The following is an 18,290-nucleotide window of genomic DNA, read 5'->3' as shown; positions in this document are numbered from 1 at the left end:
CCCTCGATTTGCCAAATTGTGCGTATGATTTACTATTTTGTTCCCTCGATTTGCTAAATTGTGCGCACGAGTTACTATTTTGTTCCCTCGATTTGTCAAATTGTGCACGATTTACTATTTCGTTCCCTCGATTTGCCAAATTGTGCGCACAATTTACTATTTTGTTCCCTCGATTTGCTAAATTGTGCGCACAAGTTACTATTTTGTTCCCTCGATTTGTCAAATTGTGCACACGATTTACTATTTCGTTCCTTCGATTTGCTAAATTGTGTGCACGATTTACTATTTCGTTCCCTCGATTTGCCAAATTGTGTGCACAATTTACTATTTCGTTCCCTCGATTTGCTAAATTGTGTGCACAATTTACTATTTCGTTCCCTCGATTTGCCAAATTGTGCGCACAATTTACTATTTCGTTCCCTTGATTTGCTAAATTGTGCATATGATTTACTATTTCATTCCCTCGATTTGCCAAATTGTGCGCAGGATTTACTATTTAGTTCCCTCAATTTGCTAAATTGTGCGCATGAGTTACTATTTCCTTCCCTCAATTTGCTAAATTGCGCACTTGATTTACTTTTTCATTCAAGCATAAAACCTGTTCTAGTAGAGCCCAAAAACAACATCAAGACTTTGTTAAAGGGGACATATCATGAAAATCTATCTTTTTCCGTGTTTAAGTGTTATAATCGGGTCCCCAGTGCATCTACCAACCCAGAAAACGTGAAAAAGGACAACCCAGTAACTTTGTTTTGGCAAGACTTTCTCTGCAAGCATGTGAAAAAACAAGCCGCTCAGATTTCGCTCCCCTTGTGACACAGGAAGGGGATCTTATTATAATATTACCGCCCCTTAATCTGCACGTTTCCACCCATGGTGCCGCCATTTTGTTTTCGCAAGAGAAAACGGTGTACCAGTTCTAACACCATGGCAAAAGTTTGAGCAAAGCATGCTAACTGTTCTGTCATTGGCTGCACAGACGAGCACAGAACACTATTTAGAGTCGTTAGCTTGGATAGCCTGCAAGTTGGCCCTGGCAAGATCGATTGCTAAAAAAAAGGAGCGTTTCTGTCCAAGTGATATTTTGAAAAAAATATTAGACCATTCACAGCATTTGATAGCAATCATAAACGTTAGCCTGGTGTGTATGGCTCTGTTTGGCAAATACGTACGCTATGTATAGTGGGCGTACATACGGGTTTTGCACAAAAGATTAACATGACGGCACATGCTAGTGGATGAGCTGAATCAACTCCACAGCAACTACATAAATTTATCCACTAACCATTCAGAAACGTCCAGTTTCATTCTAAAAGTTGTAACTTCTTCCTGAGTCTCTCCATCAGTGTCGACTCCGGTTTGAACAATGTAAGGCTGAACACCATTACTGACAATCGGCATTTTGGCTGCGTGAGATTCTCCAGTTTTGTTGTTGTTGAGCAACCGAAGCACGTCTGACAGCCAATAAGACTTTAAAGACCTTGAGCATTTAAAGTGGCAGACAACGTAACTGCAGCACATGCTTATAATAAACAGAATGTTATCGTTTAGATGCTAATATCCTTATCATTCTTGGTGTGAACAGCCCTTTACACATGGAAGATTTGGCGTTAAGAAAAAAACGAAGGAAAACAAAGCCAATATTGTTATGCTGCTAATGAAAGGTACAATAAAACTCTCCAGAACACATACAAGAAGTGTGAAGACAGATTGGTCGCGGTGATGAAGGCCACTCTAGATTGCAAGACCATTATTCAGCCTGGGCCCTGACAAACAGCAATTACCCCAATCGACAGATAACGAGAGCAGGGTGATCATTCAGTGACGGAACGTCCCATAAAGCAGCGGGACATTACCATACTCGCGCTATACATCTCTCCACCACTTCACCAACTTGTTGGATCTCCAACAGTGATGAAGAATTCACTAAATCAAGCCTGAGCTCCATTGGCACAGCAAACGACGGCACTCAATCAACAGGACAATGGCATGACTCTATTAAAATGCGCAACCTAGCCTACAATGGGATGAGTCAGACAGCCGGTCTCCATTATGTTTCAACAAACTGACCTGAGTGCTAATTTTCAATCATCCATGGTCTCATTACTTTCATGCATGCGTCCATTTGTTCGTTCAAGCTGATGTCTATCTGCCTGTTCATCCATCAGTCCATTCATTACTATACCATTTTTTCTCTGCATTCATCCGTCTATCTGTCCTTCCATCATCCTTCAAACCTCATGTTTCTAGAATGCTGTGCACATGTATAAAAATAATCCATCAATTCATCCATTGGTCCAGGCTTTACCAAGCTATAATATATAATTAATATAAATAAATTTAAAGGTGAAGTATGTCATTTCTGCGACACTAGTGTTACCTTGCGCTAGTGTTACACTAGTGTTACCTTGCGCCCCTTTCGCCTCCCCAAACTCAAACATCACAATCACAGCTCTTAGGGGTTCTTGTGAAGGCATGTCTCACCAGGTAAAAGTAGGCTACATTCAATAAAAGGTCCAACATATTGGGAATACTTTTAGCTGTGTTGCTTTGTGTCATGAGTAAGCAATTGAGTAGACTGTCACTCTGCCTAGAGCGAACGTGAGTGTCCCGTTTATAATAAACCCATCCAACGTATTTGCACCAGGCGCATTTATAGACTGAATGTCTTTTCCCATTTAACACATCAGTTATGGCCTGGTGGGGGCTCCGCCTGCTACAGTAGCCACGCCCCAAAGTCCCCACCTGCTACAGTAGCCACGCCCCAAACTCCCCACCTGCTACAGTAGCCACGCCCCAAACTCCCCACCTGCTGCAGTAGCCACGCCTCAAATTCTCCATCTGCTACAGTAGCCACACCCCAAACTCTCCGCCTGCTACAGTAGCCACGCCCCAAACTCCCCACCTGCTACAGTAGCCACGCCCCAAACTCCCCACCTGCTGCAGTAGCCACGCCCCAAATTCTCCATCTGCTACAATAGCCACACCCCAAACTCTCCACCTGCTACAGTTGCCACACCCCAAACTCTCCACCTGCTACAGTAACCATGACAGTAGCCACACACCAAACTCTCCATCTGCTACAGTAGCCACACCCCAAACTCTCCGCCTGCTACAGTAGCCACACCCCAAACTCTCCATCTGCTACAGTAGCCACACCCCAAACTCTCCACCTGCTACAGTAGCCACACCCCATACTCTCCACCTGCTACAGTAGCCACACCCAAAACTCTCCATCTGCTACAGTAGCCACACCCCAAACTCTCCACCTGCTACAGTAGCCACACCCCAAACTCTCCGCCTGCTACAGTAGCCATGACAGTAGCCACGCCCCAAAACTCTCCACCTGCTACAGTAGCCACGCCCCAAACTCTCCACCTGCTACAGTAGCCACACCCCAATCTCTCCACCTGCTACAGTAGCAACACCCCAAACTCTCCACCTGCTACAGTAGCCACGCCCAAACTCTCCATCTGCTACAGTAGCCACACCCCAAACTCTCAATATGATACAGTAGCCCCGCCCCAAACTCTCTGCCTGCTACAGTAGCCATGACAGTAGCCACGCCCCAAAACTCTCCACCTGCTACAGTAGCTACGCCCCAAACTTTCCATCTGCTACAGTAGTCACACCCCAAACTCTCAATATGATACAGTAGCCCCGCCCCAAACTCTCTGCCTGCTACAGTAGGCACACCCCAAACTCTCTGCCTGCTACAGTAGCCACGCCCCAAACTCCATCTGTTACAGTAGCCCCGCCCCAAACTCATCTGCTACAGAAACCACACCCCAAACTCCATCTGCTACAGTAGCCACGCCCAAAACTCTCAGCCTGCTACAGTAGCCCCGCCCCAAACTCTCTGCCTGCTACAGTAGCCACACCCCAAACTCTGCCTGCTACAATAGCCACACCCCAAACTCTCCGCCTGCTACAGTAGCCCCGCCCCAAACTCTCTGCCTGCTACAGTAGCCACACCCCAAACTCTGCCTGCTACAATAGCCACACCCCAAACTCTCCGCCTGCTACAGTAGCCCCGCCCCAAACTCTCTGCCTGCTACAGTAGCCACGCCCCAAACTCACACTATTGGTTGAGCTAGAAAGAGGTTGACAGGTCTGAGCGGAGCGCTCTCAATGTTTTGATGGTGCCTGGGAGGCTCACTGTTTACACTTTTGGGGAGATAAACCAATGAATGGCATACTAATAATGAACAATAAACTGGGTTAAGAGAATGTATTTTAACCTAAAAACTTCCTTAAAAAACATGAATATTTTATTTGTTTACTTGTATGTCCTGTGACCATCAAAGAACCGTGAACATGTAAATGCTGCAGAGGCAGATGCCGGAGAGCTGTAACACATCTGCGCTCCACATTCTGACGCAACCTTGACCTCCCCTGAGTTTGACATCCTTTATTCCCCCAACATGGTCGCCTCATCCAGCGTGTTATTTGCAGCTGGCTATTTGGCCGGCGAAAAGCTCCAGGGCCCTTGTCGCATGAGCATTTCCGTGCCGACTGCCTTTCATGAGCATGCTGCAGTTTTTAATAAGGCCGACTCAATGGCAGAGAGGAGTGCAGAAAAAAACATTGCCCTGTTAGGGCGAGATCATTTTGCTTTTACTGCAAGAATGTCATGAAATCCTTGGCAGAGAGTCATCAGGTTGGTTTTCAAATACCATGGCTTCATTATTTTGCAGATATCTCATCGCTTACCATGTTAAAGGACACTGTAAACACAGATTCTGAATAAGATCTCTTCAGGCAGTGAAGTGGCCTGTTTTGGGTTTATATATATATATATATATACAGTATATACCTACTACCTTTCAAAAGTTGAATTATTTAATTAAAAACAGAATTTGTGAAATTTTATTACAATTTTAAATAACTTTTTTCTATGGAAGCTTGTTTCCGCCACTAAATAAAAAAAAAATAAAAAAGGTAATTCTGACTTTTTTTCTCAGAATTGCGAGATTTAACTCACGATTGCGTCTTTTTTCTCAGAATTGTAAGTTTATATCTCGTAATTCTGACTTTATAACATGCGAGTTATAAAGTTGGAATTGCGAGACAAAGTCGAAGTCTTTTTTCTCGCAATTGCGAATTTTTATCACGCAATTCTAACTTAAAAAAAATTCTGACTTTATAACTCGCAATTTTGACTTTATATCGCAATCCTGACTTTATAACTCGCAATCCTGTTTATATCTCACAATCCTGACTTTATAACTCGCAATTCTGACTTTATAACTCGCAATTCTGACTTTATAACTCGCAATCCTGACTTTATAACTCGCAATCCTGTTTATATCTCACAATCCTGACTTTATAACTCGCAATTCTGACTTTATAACTCGCAATTCTGACTTTATAACTCGCATTTCTGACTTTATAACTCACAATTCTGACTAAAAAGTCGCAATTACCTTTTTTATTGTTTATTTCATGGCGGAAACAAGCTTCCATAGCTTTCTATGTGAATATATTTTAAAATGTAGGAGAGTTCCTATAGCTCAAACACAAGAGCATGGTGTCAATAGAATACATGAAATCATAAATGTATACCTTAAATACAATGCAAGTTGCATTGGATAAAATCATTTGTCAAAAAAAATAGCTTTTCTAACCTTATTAACTTCGAGTACTTCTCTCCTCTCTTCGCTGGATGCACGCGTTTGATTGGCCATTCGGTCGTCCAGTTTAGAACTGTCATCCTCTACATAAGGGATAAGTTGCTAAAAAAAGAGAGACAGAATAAAATGACCACATATCAGCAGCAGACGATATAAAATGTCAAGCCCATTTCATGCTTCAACAATTCTACAGAAAAGAATCAGGCACTGGTAAAATATCTACTAAATGTTGTAATAAAATACACAGATATTTTTAAAGGGGTAGTTGATTATTTTTTCACTTTTTTTTTAACTTTAGTTAGTGTGTAATGTTGCTGTTTGAGCATAAACAACATCTGCAAAGTTACAACGTTTAAAGTTCAATGCAAAGGGAGATATTTTCTTTTAAAAGGACTACAACAAACAGCTGGTAGGGACTACAACAAGCTTCTTCCCGGGTTAGTGACATCACAAACCCGAGAACACACAACAAAGGGGGTGAGGCCATGTTGGGCTGCTTTAGAGAAGAGGAAGAGTTGTTGTTGTAGAGTGTTGTTGTAGAGAGGGTCAATTCAACGCTGGTTTTGCACAAAAGATTAAAATGACGGCACATGCTAGTGGATGAGTTGAATCAACTCCACAGCAACTACATAAATTTATCCACTAACCATTCAGAAACGTCTAAAAGTTGTAACTTCTTCCTGAGTCTCTCCATCAGTGTCGACTCCGGTTTGAACAATGTAAGGCTGAACACCATCGTCATTTTGTCTGCGTGAGATTCTCCAGCTTTGTTGTTGAGCGACTGAAGCGTGAGCTGTTAAAGCTCCGCCCTCTTCTGGAAAGGGGGCCGGGAGCAGCAGCTCATTTGCATTTAAAGGGACACACAAAAAAACGGCGTGTTTTTGCTCACACCCAAATAGGGGCAAATTTGACAAGCTATAATAAATGATCTGTGGGGTATTTTGAGCTGAAACTTCACAGACACATTCTGGGGACACCAGAGACTTATATTACATCTTGTAAATGGAGCATTATAGGTCCATTTTAAATAGCAGTCAATGTGAAAGACGCTTTTTGGGTCCACATTGTTTAGTTACAGGCATCTACCAGCAAAAAGCCAGACCTCACTCTGTAAACAAACAAACAAAAAATTCTGGAGAGGTTTAACAATGATTCTATTTATGTTTCATGCTCAGCTGAAGATGAATGAGGCTCCTTTCGAATCCCGTCAGTATAAAAGTCTCTCTACACACAAGACTCAAGTACTCACTTGCAATCTGATGCCTTCCTGAAGAACCATCTTAGATTAAAAAAGAATAAAAAAGATATGATGGTATTCGTGAACTGAATCATGCATTTTGATAGTTGGGTTATCTCTAGGCAGCCTAGCAAACTAGGGTTAAGCTGAGCCGTTATCCAAAGCGACATGAAAAATAATACCATGGTGGTTTGAATATAATTTTGTGTAAACATTTACTGTGGTGACCCACTGTCTAAACAACACGAGAGCTTAAGAGATGAGATTGTAAGGTTTAACAACCTGGTGAAGCCACAGTAATGGATTGTTGCATAATTCAAAAGGCTTTCATTGCAAGAGAAATCAACACTACCAGATCTTAGGCTTTAAGTCTCATAGCATAACAGCCTCTGCTATTTTGCCTGAACGAATCACTCAATAAGCACTGCCCTTTTGGCTTTCAAATGAAGAGGTTTGAATAATTCAACTTCACAAATAGTCTGAGCCCCTCGTCAGCATTGGACGGGTTACAGGAAAAGCAGAACTGCCCTCAAATGAATCTCAACCACCTTTGGTACGACTCGATGTTTACCAGGACAATGGTTCAAATGGTTCTACCCTCATATGCTTTCCTGGATCCATAATGTGTCTCATTCTTTTTGTCAGGTTCCATCATTCTGTGACCTTGCCAAACAGACTTGCATCTCCACGCTTTAACATCACAGTGACACCTGCTGGTGTTCTGGATGAACAATCAGTGCGTGCAAGAGAATAAAAACACTCATTTCTACACAAGCAGGTGGCTTTTTTCAAAACCGGCACTTTTTAAAGCTCTCATCATTAAAAAAAAACTGCATTTAAATATTATTATTTTCTATTTTTACACTATGGGCCAGATTTACTAACAGCTTGCGTCAGCGCAAACCTTCTTTTGGTGTGTGAATGCAGTGAAAAACAGTTTTGTGGCTGACCTAATTGCATGTGCATTTGTAGGATTTTTCCTTTTAGATGCAAAATTTATAGGAAGAGAGTATTTAAATGAATGATGCAACGTGATTTACTAAGGTTTGCAGAAGTCAATTTACTGGCATTTGCTCCATTATTTAACACAGAAAAAGCATAATTTTGCGCTTGATATGTTCATACACTTGCGTTGGTCATTATGCATCTGTGTTCTTTAACGTGCGCATTGTCAGTAGATCAGCGATTGCAGTTTTACACTAATGTGCTCTGTTTAGTAAATATTCTTTCATCCAAATATTCAACATCCAAGAAATATTTTCAATGGGAAATGACTGGGATTTAACTATTTAATGTTATTTGTGTCACAGCTGTGTGACAGCAATATCATTACAATGAAAAATAAGCTGGAGGTAAATGGCACATGACTAGTTGACAAGAAATAAGTTTGGGAAGTTGGCCTGTCCTGCGGTGTGACATGTTATACTTCTTTTTAAACAGCCATTTTTTATTATGCATGCATCTCATATTATAAGGCTACTTTTATAAAAAAAACATTTGCCTCAAGACCATTTAAAAAGAACTAAGGCAAAATGGTAAGTAAAATATGACCTAAAATATGCACTTCATCTTATATATTCATATACACTTTGGTATAAAATCTTCATAAAACATGCTATGCATCAACTACCCATTACAACTAAATATATTCTAGCATTCAAAAGTTTAATGTTTTTAAAAGAAGTCTCAAGGTTGCATTTATTTGATCAAAAATATTACAATTATTGCTAAAAATATTTTAAAAACTCTTTTCTATGTGAATTTATTGTAAAATATAATTTATTCCTGTGATCAAAGCTGAATTTTCAGCATCATTACTCCAGTCTTCAGTGTCACATGATCCTTCAGAAATCATTCTAATATGATGATTTAATTTCCGTCATGAAAAATTTGCCGCCATTTTGAATTTTGTCAAAAACCTACTTTTGCGAATTAGTCCTAGGTTTTTCGCCCGATCGGAACCAAAATAGTGCAGAAAGATTCTCTGGAGTCTGAATATCAATAATTATCCAAAAAAAAAAAAAGTTGAAATTTTGATTCACGGATGCTAAGGGGCGCCAAAACGTTTTTTTTTTTTTTTTACTAAAATGGCTATGACTCTTGAACGAATTGAGATATTTTCACCAAACTTCGTACACCTATGTACGACCTCAATCTTTGGTCACAGTGAAAAAAAATCGCGATTGGACACTTGGTGGCGCTATAACATGAAAACAGCTATAACTACGCAACTGTTTGTCCGACTGACTTGAAAATTGGCATGCAGTGTCTTGGTCCAAGGAGCCGTGATGGTCTCTGAGGACATTGGCGTATCTTGAAAAACATGGCCGTCATCGGCCAATGAAATTTGAGCACGTATTAGACAAGGTTAACGGATGCCGATCGGAACGAAACTCTGTGTGCATGATCGACTCATGGTCCTAGAGGTCTGTAAGAATTTAGAAAGATGAATAGATGAATTCAGATTGTGGCATGATCCTTCAGAAATCATTCTAATATGCTGATTTGCTGCTCAGGAAACATTTCTGATTATTATAAACACACAAACAGCAGTGCATAGGTAACGGATTAAATGATTTATAATTTCAGCAGGCAACAGAAAAATTAAGTACCAAATTCTGAATCACTCATATTTCGGGGCTCTGCAGTTTTACAGAACAGACCTTACAGGCTTTCGGCTGTCACATGCCAGCAGAGAGGCAAGAAGGAAAAATCTGATCATATGAAAAGCAAGGGAGGGAGAGAGAAAAGCCCCTGGCAGGTTTGTCAAGGGAGTGAATGCAGAAAACCACAGGCGAGTGACTGGCCAAGCAGAGAGAGAGAGAGAGAGAGAGAAGAAGACACAAGCCGAAGCTCGAGGACTGATTTAATTAGCTTTGTGCTCTTTAGGTCTGAACAATTTCAGAAGAGAACAAGAGGAAATACAATCTCATGTTGAGGGTTTGTTCACACTTGGCAGGTTTGGTTGGATTAAAACGATTGCTCTGTTAGTACGGTTCATTTGAATAAGTGTGAACGCTGCCATCCGATCTCTGGTGTGCACCAACCTTTTCAGGGAGTCTCCATCCACCTCCAAACAAACTCTGGTGTGGTTCGACTGAAATATGAACACAACATAGACCAAAGACATCTAAACGAACCAAAAACAGGACATGATGTCACAAGATGCAACTCTAAAAAGGACAGAATGCTGAAGCACACCTGGGCTGTGTGCAAAATCGCCCCTATACCCGTAATTAGGACACTATTTGAGGAGACAGCCATTTTAGTGTTGTCCGAAACCATAGTGGATGTTATCGAGTGCACTCATTCAATCCCATAATGCACCGCAATGACGAGTGTACAACTGATGTATACTCAACGGCCAGAGAATACCGTTTTATTGAATTTAAAAGGTTTTAATTATATTTTGCTACATATAAAGGTATTTTAAAGATTTTGAAGTGTCAAAAGGTCATTCGGTTTAACCGTCCAAAGGCCAATACAGCCATTTTTATTTCATTAAAATATCTTAAAATGAAATAAATGTATATTTTTTTTATTCTGGCATGATTTTATAACATTATATATCAACATGTTATTAAAATTATGTGTAGAAGTCGTTGCTTTGTTATGAGAAAGAATGTCCGGAAAAATTAATTTAATTGATGTCATTTGGAGTAACCAATATAAAGGGACCATTTTAGATCAAGTCATGGGGTCAATATCATGTGACAGGATGTGACATCATTCAGACACCTGCAAAGGACCACATGGTCATGAAGCAAAGTAACTAACTCTCTTTTAACTATTTGAAAAATTCATGTTTTCACTTAATCATAAGCATGTCCCGAAACATCAGGTCATTCGGTACAACCGCTATAAAACATGGAAAATGTTGTAATATTTTAAAAACTTGTACTAAATATAAAATGTTTAATTGTCCTTTTGCTAGATATCAGTCTGTTAGCATTGTTTGAAAATATCGTCATTCGGTATAACCAAAGCCGTCATTTGGTAAAACCGAAATTTTGGTGACAAATTTTGTACATCTTGTGAAAATGACAAAAGCAGTGTTAATTGATTATAAAAACCACATAATCTCATTGTTAACACTTAATAAAACTTCAAAATTAATTATATCTCCATTATAAAACTTTTAAGTAGGCCTATCTACTTTTAAGTGTCTACGTTTTGCTTTGTTGACATTAAATGCATTATAAAAGTCACTTTGGAACATAAATCACAGCACCTTTCAGATGATAAAAAAAACGCAATTTATAGTCCGTGAAAATATGGTTTAGCAAATATTTTGGCAGACCCCCTGGCGATTGGTTGATGAACCCACTTTGAAAACCCCTGGTTTAGATCTCTCTGGTCTGCGTTCACACTTCAGTCGAACCGCACCAGAGTTTGTTTGGAGTTTCCAAGGAAGTGTCCACCTGTCAGCAGCAAGCGGAGTAAGAAAGAGCCAGCTAGTTAATATAACGCGGACAACACATTACTCAAGGTCCAGACACTGAAAGATGGATGTGTTCTGCCAGCTGCCTGAAAACAATGATTCAGTGAGGTTCACTCGGGTTGATTACTTTGAGGGGACTGAAGTGGATGGAAAAAGTGAGCTGGTAAATGAAATGACATGGCTATTTCTTTTTCGGTGTGCAGGAAATTCCACCGTTGGGAGCCGGTGATTGCCTGGGTTGGAAAACGCTGACACGAGGGATTTCGCCAGCTGTTCATTACCGAGCGCCGCAGCTAATTAGCGAGGTGATGAGGTAATGCCGCTGACTCCATTATCGCACTTCCTGTTTGGAGAGAAAGCGCAACAGGAGCTAAAGAGAACACCTGAAATCCAAACAGACGAGGTTGGGCCAAAATAAATATCCTGTTAGCACAGGGGCTCTTCTGTTAATGAGAAGGAAGAACCTGAATTTCCAACTCTCACGGCTGTTGTTCATGCCCTCCAGTTAAAGCTACTGCAGATCTAATGACTTTATTCCAGCGATAAAAGAAAAGAGACTGCATGAATGACTGGCTTAAACGACTCTACAGACCAGCTGTGCATTCGATCCAACTCTATAGGGATTCATTTGCTCTCATACACATTTGAGTTGTAATTCCTGAGCACCAACTGTACGATTACATCTCCATCCTCGTGTCTAAATCACAGCTACATTTCATGTGTTTCACATTTACCTATGATTAATGATGTTGGAAACAGTGCTATTTTAGTTTTATTATAGTTGTTTTAATATTTTGAATTAGCTTTTATCTTTATATATTTATATATATAATTTTTTATTTTAGTTTTCATGTTAATTTTAATTAAATTTTTAGTAATTACGTGCTTTTTTAAAATTTAATTAGTTGTTATTTAAGTTTTTTTTAGTTTTTAATTATTTATTTTCAACTTTATTTACAAGACATTTTTTATGTTTATCTAATATTTATTTTTATTTTATTTCAGCTTTATTTTTATTAACAGAAATATTTTTAATAGTTTTAGTTTTATATATACAGCAGTGTCCAAAAGTGATGTCCGGAGGGGATATTTGTTTTTAATTAACCTACAAGTTTGATCAAACCATCAAAATGTGAGGAAAATATTTTATATTTTTGTAATATTTTAAATATGAGGGAAGGACAAAACACTAAACTTGGTTAAGGTGTTTATCTGACTAAATTATTTTGGCAAAAAAGGCAAACTACAGCTACAGTTTTTATTTTACTATGCAAAAAAGTGCATAGAAAAACAAAAAGCTGACACGAAAAAGCAAATATTGACTACACCATAATCAGTTTTGTTGGTTCTCTCTTGTTTTTGCATGTGTTCATAATTTCTTTGTATGACAGACAGCCTGGACAAAAAATATGTCACACAATTTGTCTTGTTTCAGCTATGCAATATGCTTACAAAACATTTTTTTTTAATAATATTTGAATAATAAAGCGTGAAAATGTCAATTTTCCTAGGCCGGACATAACTTTTGGCCTCTACTGTACATCCTTTCTTCCTGATTTAAACATTATTTTATATTCCAGATGTTTCTGGACACATAGAAATCATTACACCAGCACTTGAGAAGATCTGAAAAACATGCAAGCTCTTGTAAAGCTTGTTCTTTACAAGTCCAGACCTGACGTCAATGAGCTCTTGACCAGTGGGAATCTCAGCTGGACTCGATCATTAGAAGCTGGCAATGTGATTCAAGGATGTTTCCTCTAGTAGAAATTGAAAGCTAGTGCTCAAAAGGTGCACTAATTAAACCGTTTGCAGGCATAGTGTTATGGATGGACAGAATTCCCTGACGTACAAGATCAAATGAACCCACTCCGAAATATTCACTCTAACGCCACTCTTTCAAGTTATCAACCCCTCGTAATATAATTAATACTTCTGGAAAATGTACTTAAAATGATGCATACTTACACAGGAGATACTCCAATCATGTCAGTGGCCTAGAAAAAGTGATTTTATTCTATATAGGCCAGTGATTCTCAACCTTTTTGGCTCAAAGTTCCCATTGTCCACAACAATATTCAAAGGCACACAGTTGTTTGTGACTTAAATGTTTTTTATAGAGATGCACCAGTGTATCGGCCAATTATCTGTATTGACCAATAAAAGCAATTTTTTTCACTATCTGCCACTGTTTAAAAACAATCCTGTCAATCAAAATGGTGTGGGAAAACGTGTTCAGTCTGCAACTCATACTGTATGTGAAGAAAATCTCTTGTGTTGAATTTAGGGCAAGTTAACGAGACAATAACGCAAAAACGAAAATGGTGCAGGCTCTATTTGACCCTATGAATCATCCGTAGTTCAAGCCAGGGTTGCCAGGTCTGCAGTTTTACCCCTACACAAAACATTATTTGTTGCACGCCTCCCATCCAATAATCGCAAAGAACTTTGTGTTTTGTTACTTGTGATAAAAACAAGGTCTTATCTTTCAGATTCTGTCCATTTTATCACGAAATTCAAACAATAAATGGTGTTTTGACGCTCTTAAATGTAATGTGACTGTAGAACCCCAGTTCAAGCGGCAGCATTTCTTCCACTTTACTACAAGTTACAGCACAAAAAAAACATGCATGAACATCAGAAGGTATGTTGAAAGATACAGTTCAACTTACTGAAATCCATATAATTTCTCATGTAATCACTCAATCTGTGTTTCAAACGTGGAAAGACGTCAATAAAACAGCTTGTGAACAGTGTCACTTAACGCTGCTTTTACCTCAGGAAAGTTATCGAATGTTCACCGTTCGTTAGTTAGCTATAAAAAAAAAAAAAAAATTAAAAAAAATCACAAGAAAGGAGCTTATTGACTGTTATTTATATATGCATATTTGAATAAATTGGCCATTAAGACAAGTGTTTATGAAAGCTACCTTATGTTGCATACAAACATTTCAGTTTTTATTTGAGTGTAATTACTATATCTGAAAATAAATAGCAATTGAATATAATACCTCTGTTGTAAATTACAATCTCTAATATTATAATGTACCAAATGAGAGGCTCCCCTATATAGTTTGCAGCATTTTTGGGAGAGAAAAAAGTCAAACTATTGGTATCTGAAGATGTCATTCTGAATAATCACTATCGGTGTCGGCAGAGAAATTTTGTATCGGTGCATAATAATTAATGGACATAATTTACATAAGGCTCATATATCCATGGTTCTTCACAGAAACACAAACGGTTGTTGAGGGGGTGAATTAAAATAATTATCTTGATTTTTTTTAGTTGGTTTAGTTGATTTTATTGCTTGTTTTGTCTTCATTTTGAGGAAGTTTGCTGAGAACCACTAATACAGGAAGCCCATTTCCATTCTGAGATCACATGGCTAATCATATACTACTCATTTTATTTCAGAAATCCCTCTATTAAGTGACACTTTCAGCTGTGGAATATATCAATCATGGTTGACAAATACACCTAAACAAATAGAGAAATAACTGAACACATTTCACTTGGTATTTTCTTTGGTCCAAATTAACTTGCAACCTCTTTTAGATGAATTGAGAAATATTTCTTACTGGTCATGAAACTGTATTATTGTTTTTTATGAAATATTATTGCATTTTACTAACAATGAATGCAAGTCATTATATCATTTGCTCTGTGTCATGGAAAAAAACTTTAGCAATAGCATCCAATAATAATAATAATAAACTTTATTTTGTATAACGCCTTTAAAGCAGCATCTCAAGGCACTTAACGCAATAAAACAGACAGATAAAGACAAAGCGTACAGACTGGAATACAAAATAGTTAAAACCATAATGAGTTTTTAGGTTAGGTTTAAAAATGCGTAGATTCTGAGCATCTCTAATATGAGAGAGGAGTGCGTTCAGAAATGCAATGTGAGAGAAAAGAAACATTTTGACCAGGCTTAGAGTGAATATAAATCTGGGTATCATCTGCATAGAAGTGATAATTAAACCTGAGTGATCTTAAGAGGAGATATATACTGTAAATGCTAAAAAGTAAGGGGCCTAGAACAGAACCCTGAGGGACACCAGTAGCGACAGAGCCAATCTCAGACCTGAAAACACTCAAAAATAATCTTCTAATGGCAAACGTTCCACTAAGGCAAAGTTACGAGCCAACTGGCATTAAATATAACAAAAGATTACTTCCAAATTCCGAACAGAATGACTCAATATAACTTTTCATGAAGACTAGAGCATCTAGAGAACATATAATCTCACCTCAGGAGGTATAGGCTCCAGACCAGCACAGTTCTCATTGCATTTGTCATAGACGAGACGGAGCTTGCGAAAAAGTACGGAGAGCATCCGCAGGTGCTCCTGCAGTTTCCCCAACCGGTCCTGATGAGTGTTGGGATGATAGGTGACTCCGTTCGGCAGCTGAGCGAGGAGACAGAGAGAGTCAGACAGGTGGAGAGCAGGGTCAGTCTTCACCTGTGGATGGATGAACTCACCTGCATGTTTCTCAGCAGCTGAAAGATCTCCATGGTGCGTAAGACGATGTCCTGCACCGTCTCCTGTCCAATCCGACATAGTGAGGCTGTGTTCACATCCCGAGCTGCCTGAGCCTGTTGCCCGGGGAACGGGGCCAGAGGAGGGGTTGTCATGGGGAGAGCGGGATGCAGGCACTAATGGAAGGATGGATGGATGGCTATTCAGTGGGACTTAGTGGCATGTCTGTTATGATGGGGATTTAAGACGAGAGAATATTAAGTGGAATATTGAACCACACACACTTGTTAAGCATGTAACACATTTTTAAGCATTGTCTAATAAAACCATAAGCGTAAATTAAATGCAATAAACTACGAAAGCTAATTAAAACGCATACATAATAATACACATATTATTTGGATGGAAGAAAGCATTATTACGAAGCTACTATCATCACAAATTTAGTGTCTAACGGAACTGGATAAACAGCCATAGCATATATGTGACATAAACACAGAAAATGTTATTCGTCTGAACATATGCAACATTAACAGCGTTTAAATACCTTTTCCACTATGTTAGTGCTGTTGACAAGACGTCATGTCTTCCGTGCTGTGATCTCGTCTGAGTCAGCCATCGCGAGATTTCACGAGAAGTCACTGTGTACAAGTGTGTGGCTTGGTGCTTAGCAAAGACAGATTTTTTTTAACGAAAAAGTAGGTTTTACAAACGAATTTTACGTGTTTTCGATACAAATAACAGTATTCTAGGAGCTCACATGGCAAATATTATTACAAAATAAATATATAGTGGAAATGCTAGTTCGCTTTTTAGCTGAAGGTGAGGCGCGCCATCTTGTGTTCAATCAAAATTTATATAGGCCTACATTATGACTATTTCTAACATCATTTTCGTAAATCTTAAAGATTTTCACCTGCTCTGTATAGTCCTGAAATACGATATGGATTAAATAAACAAGAGAAACTTTACAGGTCTAAGGAAACTGTTAAATTTAGGCATTATATTAGCGATTAAAGAGAAAGTTGGATCTCAACTCATTGATTCATGACAAAAACAAAGACAGATATTCATACTAAATCAATTGAAAAAGAATCAATAAGACCTTTGAACATCAGACTGCCTGTGATCATTGATTTCACTTGGGTTCAAGTCTGTTTTTAGACCTGCTCTGTCTAATACTTCCTTTTTTTAATATCAAAGAAGATGATTCCATATAATTTAAGGTAATTTGTGGCTCTCAGAGACGCAGGTCTTGATCTTGTTCCTCTCTGAAGAGAATATGCACTTACATCCAATAGTCTGCTGTTTACTCTTCTCATTCACAGGGACTCCCACTTCAAAAAGGCTTTTCTCTATATATTTTGATTATTAGCTTGGCCTGATTTTCTACCCTCATCCAGTGGACTATAAAAGGATTAGGATGAGCTGGAGCTACAAAGAGATACAGTTTTTCACTTAAAAGAGAATGAAAACAAGTGAGCGAGAGATAGTGATTCTCGTTTGATGGGCATTCCTTTGAATAATAAATCCAACAATGGAATTAGGATGGGAAACAGGCATTAGTTAACGTGAACTAACAATGAAAAATACTTCTAAAGCATTTATTAATCTCTGTTAATGTTAATTTCATTATTCAAATCAAAAGTTCTATCTGCTAATATAATGAACTAACAATGAACAGTTGTATTCCTATTAACCAATGTTAACACAAATTTAAGAACACTCATTTTAGTGCTTTAACTAATGGGGCTAACTAATATAACTAACCTTTGCTTGATGAGTAAAAAAAAAATCAAGATTAAGGTCTAAACAAAACAGTAAATGAGAACAAAAACACAGTGATCGAAGAAATAAAAAGTGCTCTCAGCGTTATAGAAATAAGAACAAAGGTAAACAAACAAAGTCCAAGATCAACAATAAAATGAACACACTGTTGGTTGGTGGTAATTATCCCTTTAATTAAGGGATGGTACAAAGAGTACAGTACGTTACAGCATCACAATAGTCCTGTTTACAGATGAAGAAAAATAAACATGAAGGAAAAAATGTAAAATGACATATAATGTACCTATTTAAAATGATTTTCATAGCTTAAGAACCTTCTTACCTGCATGGCTCAGTGGGTTACCTTTGGCAGATATCAAGTCATTTTCCTGACAGAACAATTCTGAAAGAGTCTCCGGATCCAAAAACATGCGAAGATGAAGCAGAAACTGACATGCTGGCGTGATCATCAAACATTCAACAGCTTATAATTCAGGAACAAAACCAGTGACAGTCATTGTGAGTGATTCATTGAATCATTCATCAATCGATTTGTTCAAAAACACTGATTCATTCAAGAACAAAGCCAGTGACGGTCATTGTGAGTGAGTCATTGAATCATTCATCAATTGATTTACTCAAAAACACAGATTTAGGAACGAAACCAGTGACAGTCATTGTGAGTGAGTCATTGAATCTTTAATCAATCGATTCGCTCAAAAACA

At 38.4% G+C, this 18,290-nt stretch overlaps 1 protein-coding gene across 1 annotated transcript in view; it reads right to left on the bottom strand.

The window, feature by feature from the left end:
• Positions 1 to 16,503, bottom strand: part of med30 (mediator complex subunit 30) — a 32,508-nt gene extending 16,005 nt beyond the window's left edge. Inside the window, exons 1-4 of the mRNA XM_051873141.1 lie at positions 16,346 to 16,503; positions 15,801 to 16,023; positions 15,568 to 15,726; positions 5,628 to 5,735 (exon numbers count right to left, since the gene is read on the bottom strand). Of these exons, the coding sequence (XP_051729101.1) occupies positions 5,628 to 5,735; positions 15,568 to 15,726; positions 15,801 to 15,953 (420 nt within the window). The 5' untranslated portion in view covers positions 15,954 to 16,023; positions 16,346 to 16,503. The remainder of the gene's footprint in view (positions 1 to 5,627; positions 5,736 to 15,567; positions 15,727 to 15,800; positions 16,024 to 16,345) is intronic.
• Between the last annotated feature and the right edge of the window lie 1,787 nt (positions 16,504 to 18,290).

This window comes from Ctenopharyngodon idella, chromosome 19, assembly GCF_019924925.1.
Source record: "Ctenopharyngodon idella isolate HZGC_01 chromosome 19, HZGC01, whole genome shotgun sequence".
NCBI lineage: Eukaryota > Metazoa > Chordata > Actinopteri > Cypriniformes > Xenocyprididae > Ctenopharyngodon > Ctenopharyngodon idella.
Note: the sequence above shows the minus strand (reverse complement) of the source record. Positions and strands in the feature narration are given on the sequence as shown.